Raw genomic sequence first — 12,635 nt, 5'->3', positions numbered from 1 at the left:
TCTCTCTCTCTCTCTCTCTCTCTCTCGTCGTCTATTTGCGTACTTGTGAAAGTTATTTCTCTCGTCCCTCGATCGTTTGACGTCGTCTCTAGCGCCTGTAAGGGTGGTAATTGGTGTGCTGGGTCAAGGAAAACCGTTGGGGACCCGGAGCTGCGTCTCCGTTTTGGATAAAGGTCGAACTTCCGGTTTCGATGTTTTTGAATTTGGGGATCGGGAGGACGTCTGCGGGAAAGAAAAAGGAGGGAAAGTCGTTAAAGTTCACTTTATGTCCGAGAATGTACTTTTTATCTCAAGTGCCGCTTCTATCGAGGAGCACCGAATGAGGTTCGTGATTGAAATAGTACGAGATGAGAAAGGTTGGTTAAAAGGATTGGGAATATTTCTCTCTTTCTTTATGAGGATGGTCTTACTTTAAGTAACTAAACGACAGTTACAGTCTCTCCGAGTTCCTGATTTAACCCTTTAACCGAGTTTCCGTCTTCGTAACATTACACTATGATTATAATCTAAATACTATCTAAAATTATCGTTTACGTATATCGTTACGACGCGAAGGCAATCCGAAAGTAATTTGCATGACATACGAATCGCCACTGTATCGAATTATTTATAAATCATAAATACTTTACTGATATACTATGTTTTGCATTTATTTGACTGAAACTATATCGTCGGATACTTTGATATCGGTACGTTTTAAGGCGATATTATTTTCATATCTAGATACTAATATATACGTCTATATACATATACATGTGTGTGTGTATATAAATTACATCTACATACTAATGCATGAAACTACATTACGATCTCTGATGTAGGAAAATTACGCGTATATTAATGTATATAATATAAACGCAGAAGAGAAATATCTTAATCGCCTGCCCGGTTAATGGGTTAAGTTTAACGGTGTACTTAGAGATTAAGTTTCGATTTGGAATCATGTCAGCACTAGAGATTAAAACGATACAAAATATGCTTACATAATTGTGTCGAAAAGTTAAAATCTTATTTAAATGTGAGATTTTCTCTCGCGAATAATGATCAGCTTTGAGTAAATGTATGTTAAAATGCTCACATGTCAATACCAAGTCAACTCGAAACTGAGACTGCGTATCGTGATGAGATATCGTAAAAGCGCGAAGAAGAATTCGTGACATAAAAGTAATGCGGTGGCTGCTGGGATAGTAAAAAAAAAAAAAAACGTTCTGTACAAGAAACCGTACGAGATCCCAGATTCGAGAGACGGCATGCAGCATGTATGTTGGGACGCGCATAAAACACTGCACCAATTAAAAGCTTGTTTCCACCGTTTCCGATACGTTCTGAATGCCGGCGACAATAAAAATCCAAAAAAATTCGCTCAATCAATATTTCTCAACAGTGGGCCACCTCTGTAATCTCATCCTCTCTAAAGACATTTATTAAAGGCCGTGCATACGGAAATTGTCACAATGATTTTACTCCAACCAGCGCGATGTAACGCTTGCCGAAAATTGCACGCCATCAAAATTATACCAGATTACTCCTCTAACGAGGCATACACGTCTTGTATGCCGCGTTTTCGATACGTATGCACGGCAAGAACGTGTGAGATAATTGCAAAACAGATGCGGCGAAAAGAAAGCGGAAGATCACCGACGTGATGTGCCGATTGCGATACCCCGACCTGAGCGATCGAGTGAACAGGATCGCATGGTTACGTTATCGCTGTGCCTAAGAAAATTCGTGTGATCTCTCTTCTGCCGCGCACTCGCATGCCGACTTTCATTCGTACAATAATCTGCTCCTTTTTACCCGTCACGAACGAGCTTTAACACTTTCGCCACGGGATACTGCGTAAATCCTAATCACCAAGCGAGGACCATCAGAGATTGCTCTCTCGGTGCTGTAGTGTGCTATACCCTCACTAATGCATGGTAAAACCATTCGATACAAGTATTCGCGAGAAAATTGAGCGTTAAATTTTTTTTTACCTTGGTATACCGCGAGTTTTCATTTTTTCGAGCTCAGCAGTAGTCGACGTTTGTTGCTGATCATATAACAAAATGGCAATGTGGCGGTGAAAAAGGAAGTGCAATTCTTATTAGCTGTTTGGGAATGTTTAATAGAAAATTTATATATGAAGGAATATAAATGTTCATATATTCATTCACAATGCTACAATAATCTGTACATGCGGATTAAAAAAAAATGTTACAAACGTCCAGATTTGAAGTTTTTGTTCTAGTAGCCTTACGCACCCAGTTATGCCACTGAGCTCGGAAGATATCGAAAACTCGCAGTATATAAACTGCATAGAAAACTTTAAACTCAATTCTCTCGCAGAAACGCGAGACTTGCATCGGAGTAGTTTTACCATACATTAGTGGAGCACTACAACATATTTCAAGTCCGGCGAAATTCGAGAAGACAACCTGTGGTGGTTCCTTTGTCAGGTATTCTCCTACAAGTTTCTCGTAACGGATTGTGTCAATTGGAAAAAAAAAAAACCAAAATTTAGGCTGGTTCCAGTAGCACGTCTTGCGATAATGAATCTTAATATGTAGTGGCATGTTCATCATTAAAAATACATGTCCATATTGTGCAGTGCTTTAAGTCTCAACGGCATGGCGGAAACAGTTATATATGTATATATCTATATAAGATTCAATATCTAGTTTGAGTAAAGGGATCGAGAGCAATTCGGTTTCGATTAATAATATCAAAATCCGTTTTTTTGTTTCATCAATATCATTTTCTATTTAATCATCCTCATAATCTATACCAGTATGTATTTTTACGAATAATGATCCATGTTTCTCTATATTATAGTAATTATCAGCATATCAACTTATCATCATCATCATCATCATCATATATATATATGTATATAGAGATTTATATATATAATATTATATATATATATCATTATAATTGTTATTAATATTATTAATATATCTTAAGTATCAATTAATCAATTAATCCACTAGAAACACCATTAAGTATATCAATATATATATGTATAGCAGTATATATATGTATAGGGTTATAAATGTCTGTACGTGTACAATAGTTATGTGTACAAATATTTCCTTAATTATACAGGGTGTTTCTCTATATATGGAACCCACTGAAAGGAGCCACTCAGGACCTAAAAATAATAAAAAAAAGTTTATATAAAAGATATGCCCGAAATTGCTTCTATTTCAAATTACAGCCATCTTTATGTTGTATCTAAGCTATTGTCTGTATCAGGTTTACATGCACTTAAATACTCAACATTTAATTACGGTTTGACAGTTGTCTGTATTATCTATTACGTATTATTGGCTATTATTACTAAAATTTGTGGTACCTCGCACTTTACCTAGTAACAAAAATTTATTTAATTTGAGGAACGGTGGACATATTTCTAATATGTTGTCGTATAAACTTGCTAAATGTAATAAAGTTGAAATAAGGCATCTGTGTGCAGTTTTCCTAATCGTCGTCTGTCAAAAAAACAAACATTTCAAAATATATAAGGACACTTTGGGGTTCATATAAAAAATGAGTTTGGCTAAGTCCGAAGCTTCACATACAGACTAAGTTTTCAGCTGACAAAGTTGAAATGCCCCTACAACGTATTGAACGAGGTTGCCGGTGAATCCGAAATATCTAGAGTTATTAAACATATGGAGGAAGGAATACGTCGAAACGTTCGGCAAGTTCGGAGACGCAAGATTATTTTGAGTTCTTTAAAAATAAACGGACTCTCGTGCTAAAATACAAAATGTAACTTGAAATATAAGCAATTCCGGTTATGTGTTTATATGAACTTTCTTCATTATTATTAGATCCTATGTGAATTTATCTCTGCAGTTGGTCCCACATGTTACGAAAAATCCTGTGTGTGTGTGTGTGTGTGTGTGTGTGTGTGTGTGTGTGTGTGTGTGTGTGCGCGTGTGTCATGTTTAATGAATAATAATAATTATTATAATTATAATGATAATAATAATAATAATAATAATAATAATAATAATAATAATAATAGCAGTAATAATAATAATAATATAATATAATAATAGGAGTAGCAGTGAGTAGTAGTATTAAAGTTGTAATAGTAATGATAGCAGTATAATAGTAGTAATATTAGTAATAGTAGAAGTAGTAGTAATAGTAGTTGATGTTAGTAGTAGTAGTAGTAGTAGTAGTAGTAATAGTAGTGGTAGGAGTAGTAGGAATAGTAGCAGTATTATTAATAATAATTGTCGTTTTTGTTGTAGTGTAGTAATAGCACAGTCACTATCATAATAGAGTACTGTAATTTCATGTGTCATCCGGAGTGAGGGGAAGGGGTAAGAGCGGTACTCGTGTGTATATAATATGTGAAAAAAAAATGTGTATGTGTTGTGTATTGTACGTATGTTGCTTATGAAACAACACGCGCGTGTGTGTGTGTGTGTGTGTGTGTGTGTGTGTGTGTGTGTGTGTGTGTGTGTGTGTGTGTGTGTGTCGGAGTGTGTGCGTAAAAAATAAATGAAAACAACGAGAAGAAATCGGCGGAACGAGTCGACTTTAACTTCTCTTGTTTGGACTACCCTATCATCTTTAACGATTACATCGGACCCTCTATTGACTTTACCAAAAAGAACCATCTAGGATGAGCCACAACTCTGTATGAACAAATCGACAAGTATTTCCTGCATTCTTTTACTATTTAACCCGTCCTTCGATCTTCTCAACCCTTTCCAACATCTTCATCTATCTTTTTACTTCAAACTTTATTATTTTGCACTTACAAAGTGCCTATCTAAATTTCGACTTGGACGTTTCTAAATATCTCGACGTTTCAATTCCACTCCTAATTTGACATATATTAGCCCGATTCAATTCTCTCATCGATGATTATCTTACGTACCATTTATCGATCACATGTCACGATGAGTGCGATGGAATTAGAGACGTTCGCATAATTGTTGATCAAACTCAAACTCGATTTAACTGATAGTCTGTACATTTCTTGGGAAGAGATGGAAAATCATTTAGATCTCGATTAAGTTTAACCAACATTTATAAGAACGAAAAATCAACAAAGTTGCATCAAAATGTATCGCGTAAAACTACGATTGTACAATTTTATAGTCCTCTTTGTTATACGTTTTACGGTACTGGAGCGAAAGTGGTCGATACACACGAAGAATCTCAATTAAACGTTACAGCGCATCGTAGTTAAATCCAAAGTCGCGGATTAGAAAAGGTACAAGACACACATCTGTAATCCGCGATGGCGCACGTCAGCGCGTTATATATTCGTTAGTTAATCTCAAAGGTGCGCCTCGATCGACTTTTCCTCCCATCGCACCCACGCCACACAGCCTACATACAATGTTAATTTTAGAGTCCCTACTTTTCGCTTCGTGCTTCGACGCGTGAAACGTGCATAGAAGCAGATCGCGTCGCACCGATTCGACTTAACGTACTGAACGCTACATCGCGTGTCCTGTCGTTCGTCCACGCCAATCTCCCGCAGTCTCCCCCAACCCTTATGTCAGAGATAACATTGCTAAAATTAGATAACGATCGTTAATTACTTTTTAGCTACTTTCGTCACCCCCCCCGCCCCCTCCCCCCTCTCTCGTTCTCTCACTCACTCACTCACTCACTCATTCACTCACTCACTCACTCAGTCATTCACGCACGCACGCACGCACACTTCGTTCCATTTCTTCCTCCTTTCCCTCGCTCGCCGTGTTTCATAGGCGTCACGGGATACTCTCTCCAACGATAAGAGTCCTATGCGCGGACGAATCGAGTTTTGGCGATCGTTCCTTGTCCTCTAGATAATTAAAAATCACACACATGCCCTACGAACCTACACAGAATGCTCCATTAAAAAAGATACGTGACGAAAAGAAGAATAGAGACACAAAGACACGATCGCAGAATAATGCAATGATCAAGAGTCTCCTTTCGTTTGATTTGTGATCGCGATTTTCTTCGTCTATTTTTTCTTTTGTTCTATTTTCCTTCGCCTTTTTTATTCTTTTTACACGCAGCTTCGTTCGTTCGGGATTGGAAGGTAATGCCTTCCGAACGGCAGGTTCGAGGGGTGACGATTTGGAAATATTGCACCGGCACTCTTTCATCACATCTTCGTTAATAAGCACTAACGGTTTAGCTATGATTTTTTTTTTCTTTAATGCATGTACTCTCTATGTACTATACGTAATGCGGTTTAATAAAGGTTATTCTGTTTCGCGTGGTTTTACTTAGTAAGATTTGGCAAACCTTAAACCTGATTCGACGCGTGATACAGCGCCAACTTGTACCCCGTACAATCTATGTCCAGTATTACTAGAACGAACATGAGCGTCCCTTTGTGTGTGTGTGTGCGCGCGCGCGTGTATGTGTGTGTGTGTGTGTGTGTGTGTGGTTTAGTTGTTAACGTCGCATATTTAGCACTTACGTTCACTCGTCTCGTAATCACGCAACAACCTTCTCTCGCTCATCCTTCCAACATTCACACACCATCCTCTCCGTGAGAATCCGAATCTATTCGTTCGTTTTTTTTTCACTATCTGAATCTCTTGGACCGTTTCTACCTCTTGTAAGCTTAACTACGCTATTGTTAATGCACTCGCGTATTATCAATAAGCATAGAGGCAGCGCCTCTGTATAATAAAATATGCACCCTTCCCTTTCTTATCCTTACTTTCTGCTTAATTAATCATATTATAATTGACATCACAGAATCAAAACTTGCCCAACGGCATTTTAGTTAATTATTTAACATGAGGCGGATATAGTAATATAATTAGATACGGAATTCTTAAAATTGTGCTTAATCAATATATTCCAATAAATTATCTGACTTAGCGCGAATGTCTTAATCAATGTCCTTGCACGTGTATCGCCAGAGACTCTCGTTGAAAAAACACGAATTTATTCGATTTCTCGTACGACCTATCGCACCAAGCGCTCAATATCGAACGTTCGATCATCATTCTTAATCATCCAAAATATATTCTCATTCAGTCTCATCGGTCGCACCAACATTCCCCCGTTAAAAGATCCCTGATTACGCGCACGCCCCATTAGTTTTCGTACGTCCTTGCCTGTAATTTATATATCGCGATCCCCCTTCATATTTACTTTCTCCCATCGACTTGCTTCCTAACAAAAGAATTAAATTACAACGACTAATCAACGACTTAGATACGCCTCTCCTCTTTTACTTAAGAATTACGGAATAATTATGATTCTCACGAGAACACAATGATTGGCATTTGTTGTTTCATTAAAAATATTTCACTTTTCCTATTTTAATACTTCTCTCTACAACGGTCTTACTTCGAGTTACGAGATTAATTAATTAATTAGATAATAATCGATACCTCTTAATTATTGATCCTATGCGTCGATAACCTCCCGCGCCCCCGCCCCGTTGAAGAGCGTGGCAACGCGGCCCTCTATATAATATTGTGTTTATGATAATTAAAACGAGTCAAGTGAGTTTCATTAATTACTTCTTTTTTCTTCCTGCATTAAGGTACTCTGAGATAATCGTTAATTTATAATACATTTGTACAGACAACTTATCCCTTAATCAATAATTATATCGTTTTACCTACGTTGACCAAGTTTTCGCATCCGTTCATCTTTCAGCCCCATTCACCCCGGACATTCCCCGACCGCACGATACTCTTCTCGTCGAAGCACGAAGTAACGTTCGATTTACACACACATACATACATACATACATACATATATATATATGNTATATATATATATGTGTGTGTGTGTGTGTGTGTGTGTGTGTATATACATACACATACATACATACATATATACATATATATATACATACACATACATATACATGTGTGTGTGTGTGTGTGTGTGTGTGTGTGTGTGTGTGTGTGTGTGTGTGTGTGTGTTTCTGTGTGTATAGTAGAAGAAAACGGAAATAAGCCGTCGACTTTGTTTCGTGCGTTGCTGTTGATCGAAGACGATTTTATTTTCGAATTTGAGCGCTCTATGAATGTCCGACACCCTCTGAGAGCACGAGTGGTGCGATTCCGGCCGATCGAATACAAGTGTCGTTGGTGTGTCGAGTTGCCCACTATGAAACAACGTTTCGGAAACGTTCACACGCCATCAAATATATTTGGACACATTATTCTCGAAGCTTTTTGTGCACAAGATAATCCCAAGAGAGATTGCGTCGATAACAACGTTATTTGATTGTAGGTCGATTCGCGCACGTTAGCCGACTTACTAGGGTATATACACAAATTTGGCGGACAAGAAATTACTTTTTCTATCATAGAAAAATTCTATACGATAAAAATCATCAAATTTTCTACATTATATAATATACAAAATCCAGAGATATGATAAATCCTACTAAAAAATATGAAGCGTAGTCATTCGGAAATCACTAGTTAGACGTTTAAAACCGATCGACCGAAGTCGCGGTAACGCGATATCGAGAGAACTGAACTCGAAAGGAACAAAGTCAAATTGATCGACTGCTTAAATCTCGGATAAACGAAAGCCTCCTTCGCACCTCCGTTTCTTTCCTCCGTGACTATCTCGCGTTATCGTCCGAAGAAAAGAGATCTGTTTTAGCACTTTCGGTATTGTACAACACTTTTATCCACGTATTATTTTAAATCTGATTCGGTCTTACCCAGCTACCTTACGATTGCTTTTTTGTTTCGTACAGCTATCACCCTTAGGCAGAGATAACGAGTTTATTACACAACTTTCTGTCTCTTTATCTCGAGTAAACTAGACCGCATGACATTAGATAGCCCATTAACTATTAGTAGTAATAAGTGCGACAGTCGTTTGACCTTTTACAATCACCTCTCTAATTAGTACTCCGAGAATGCGTCGCGGAGAATTTAATTAACCCTCATTATTTAGAGTCGTCTTATATACGTCTATTATTTATCTACCTAACCCCAGGTTCTACTGCGCCCGTCATCTCGCACACACATGCAGCATTCTCAAGCGCACAAGATTCTTACACGGACAACGTTAATTTTTAACTCTCATCCATCTGACGACTTTGATTGGCGTTCAAGAGACTCTCCCTTTATTACATCTAATCTACACTGACTTTCTCACTCTCTTTCATTCCCACTCTCTCACTTTACCCCTCTCTCTTTCACACACACACACACACACACACACACACACACACTCTCTCTCTCTCTCTCTCTCTCTCTCTCTCTCTCTCTCTCTCTCTCTCTCACTCTCACTCTCTCTCTCTCGCACTTCTTTTTCTCCTCCTCGTACGCGTCTCTACTCCGTAGCCTCGAGAAGCTGTAGATATAATTTATTTTTACCGAGAAAATAGTAAAGCCATGGCTGATGACAATTCATTCATTAATTACGGTAGAAATTAATAACGATAGTACAATTTCCTTCCCCACATCTTCCTCACCTCCCCCCCTTTTTTCGGCCCCTTTCGATTTAAGTGATACTAACGCGTTAATAGTTAATAGATAATTAGCGATAATTGTAGCAGTACTTTGACACTTCTTTTATCTTTTAATAGGTTTTGTTTTTCCGCTTTTATCCTAAGCCTAAGTGTCACGGCAATATTTCCAAATCGTGCTGAAAAGCGTGCGAACAGCGGGCACGCGCTCGCGAGGAGAAACAGCAGACACTGTTATTAATGATCTTTTTCATACCCGGATATCTCGTTAATACACGCTGATTACTCGCGGTTATCGTATTATACTAGCGCGACTTATTTCGCGACCCAAAAATCTCTCGGGCGCGGAAAGAGCCGCCGCTTGTGTGTTTTCCACGAAGGACAGTGGTCGTTGGAAGTATTTCATTCTCGGCGAAATATGATGCGTCAAATTAAACTCGAGCAGGCGTAACGTTACTAACGCAAAAATTAAGGTTTATTGCAAGGTTCGCGGGCAAGATCCTTAGTCTAACTTCCGACTTGACGAGCGATCAGTCTAATTTCTCGTCCGTTTCGATGAAACCGAAATCCTGGAGTGAGCAAAATTTGTGGAGACTCAATATAACCGTAACCGTGGTCGTCTCAAAACTGGAGTGAACCATATTTCGATATCTGCTGCCGACCGTTTTCTCGCCCGTGGTCAATTTTCGGCCAAATGTCTCACCACATTCGTCTGTCAATGACGACACACGGTCCGTCTTGCTATCCCATATGACCGAATAATAATAATCACTCCGGCCCGTCTATTGTAACGAACGAAAAGAAGCAAATGCAAGGGGTGCACGCTACGATGTCCGAAAAATGCGTTCCAACCACCAACCGACCCATAACTCCTGGTCTATACCCCGTTATAACACAGTTATCTCCACGATTGTTCCTCTCTACGTATGTATATACGTATATTATATGATGGTGGATGAACATCAAACATTAAATATTACTCGTTAAAATACAAACAGTTTTCTAATTAGTATATGCGCATACGCGCGGACTCGTAAATACTATTTATTTATACTCAGTGTTCACGGCTCAATGTATCCGCCGTTCTTGTCTAGGTAGATGATGTGTTGTATAAGCGCTCTCCCCCTTCCTCCCTTCCTATCCTCCAGGGGGAACGCGATACCCTAATCGATAAAGTTTTTTCACAAGCGTTCGCTCGTGTATAAATCGTCACGTGTATACGCTATCTTAAAAGCGTCTACGAATAGTGCGTATCGATACGGCCGTCACATTTGCGTCGCGTCCGTGTAACAAGCGTAGAGAACTCTCGTTAAATGCAAAAAGGTTCGACGATAGCGAGTTAGATCAGTGATCGGCAACCTCGCGCGCGCATCGCGAATAAATAAATATGGTTACTATGCTATGAAGAAGCGTAAAAATTATATTTCTACGTAAAAAAAAAAAAAAATGAAAAGTCCGGAAGATGTAAGCACATGTAAAGCACAATTTCCAGAGTCGAGTGTTGTTGCACCTGTGAGATATTAAGTGAAATTTGCGAATTGAACGAATGCGAGATACACTCGTAAGAAGCGGATATTTTGTCATTGGGAAAGAAAAGAAGTACAGCTCGCGCTATGCCAACATTATCAACAGTTTGCCGAGCACTGTGGGACAGCGCGGACGACGTACTCTCGTTCGCGTACGTGTGATCGCGTTTGGTCATTTAATTAGACATTACTGGTAGTTCCTTAATTAAGTTGCCATAACGTTCTAGTTGCTGATTAAATAACCATCTAACATTAATCATGACATTCTATCGCGAAAGATAAACTATTGATTCGCAGGTTCTCGTTATCCTTTCTCTTTCTCTTTCTTTCTCTCTCTCTCTCTCTCTCTCTTAAGCTGTAAAATGCATTGCTCAACCTATCATCGCGCATTTTCAATGTACTATATATCGTAGAATAAAATTTACAAATATTATGTCTCTACCCTTTGAGTATACAAGTTCGTGTAATAACCAAAATCTAATTAAATATAAATTCAACAATTACGTATGAAACCCTCGTCGCGCAGTTCTTTCTCTCGTCAGTTAAGTTACAAATTACAACTAGTTTACACTTTACATCGATCTACTGGCGTTATTACATAATCAAACGTGCCAGTTTTAGTTACTTATTCGTCCAAACGGAATCGAATGTCGTTTACACGTGATACTCCCACTCGGCCCTCTGATACCTCTAAAAGTTACCATTAATTAACTAGCACTTAAACAAGAAAATGTTTCTTTTCGGGTCCCAAGTGACTTACAGACTGGCTTACTTAAGAGAACGGATTACTGCGTGTTACTAGGACTTTCCGACTGGTTCTCGAGGATTTACTTTCGAGTTTCGCTTAGAGTACACCCTGACAGATCAATTGGGATATACCAACCCGCCCTCGGGAATTGGTTTACGCGACGCGGCCGCAAATGTGACTTGCCAAATGTGACATCCGCGAAGTGTCGAAACAAATGATGTTTTCATAATCATCGATAATGTGCTTTCCCCGATTGTTCCTTCCAACTTTCATTCATCGTCGTTTGTGTTGTTTCGTTCTACGTCATTCTAAACGTCAGTAGTCTCAGTTGCAAGAAATATCCCGAACGCGAGTTTCGCAGAAACGTGTGAAAGATTCTTCGCTAGGAAGAGAGGCGGCTCGTAACATTATGTTTAGCGTAATGGGAGTTTTAGATTTTCATTCTCATCCAGCTGATGATAGAAACAATTATACGCAGCAAAGTAGCAAATTGACATCGAAATGGCATCGTTACTACAATACTAACAACTACGTTTTCTGTTTATTAAAACCCCGTTTTAAAGGGGGTCCGTCTGCAAAAATTGATTCCACCGAATTGCGCATCGTCCTGTAAGTATATTCAAAAGATAGAATATCTTCCTAACGAGGGGAACGTGTCAACTTCTACCTCCATATTTTTTCCCCCTATGTACACCTTTCGCAAAACAGCTTCCGAGATGTGCATCTTTCGCGATTAAACAAGTTTCTGCACAATATCGGTCCGAACTTATCGAGCCGTCAATTTGATCGAATAATATTCAATAATCCGAAACTTATTTAATTTTGATGGGTTGACGAAAAATATTCTTGCAACCAACATTACCTCGTCCCATCGTCAACAACTTCGAGCAAATCTCGTTTATATATCCCTTTTCCCACAAACAAAAAATAAGTGTACAGCTTAGCGTGT

General features: G+C 38.7%; 1 protein-coding gene across 7 annotated transcripts in view; it reads right to left on the bottom strand.

Annotated features, from left to right (window-relative positions):
• Nucleotides 1-12,635, bottom strand: part of LOC106744205 (heterogeneous nuclear ribonucleoprotein 27C-like) — a 77,306-nt gene that overhangs the window by 43,363 nt on the left and 21,308 nt on the right. Inside the window, exon 8 of one of the 7 annotated variants that reach the window (XM_014618741.1) lies at nt 2,892-3,133. The exons of 5 other annotated variants lie outside the window; for them this stretch is intronic. In XM_014618741.1, the coding sequence (XP_014474227.1) occupies nt 2,961-3,133 (173 nt within the window). In that variant the 3' untranslated portion in view covers nt 2,892-2,960. Of the gene's footprint in view, nt 1-2,891; nt 3,134-12,635 lie in introns of those variants that run through there. One more of the 7 variants, XM_014618748.1, reaches the window with a different exon arrangement.

The sequence above is a fragment of the Dinoponera quadriceps genome, unplaced genomic scaffold (assembly GCF_001313825.1).
Source record: "Dinoponera quadriceps isolate SergipeBrazil2010 unplaced genomic scaffold, ASM131382v1 scaffold707, whole genome shotgun sequence".
Taxonomy (NCBI): domain Eukaryota; kingdom Metazoa; phylum Arthropoda; class Insecta; order Hymenoptera; family Formicidae; genus Dinoponera; species Dinoponera quadriceps.
This window is presented reverse-complemented; position numbering and strand designations above follow the sequence as displayed.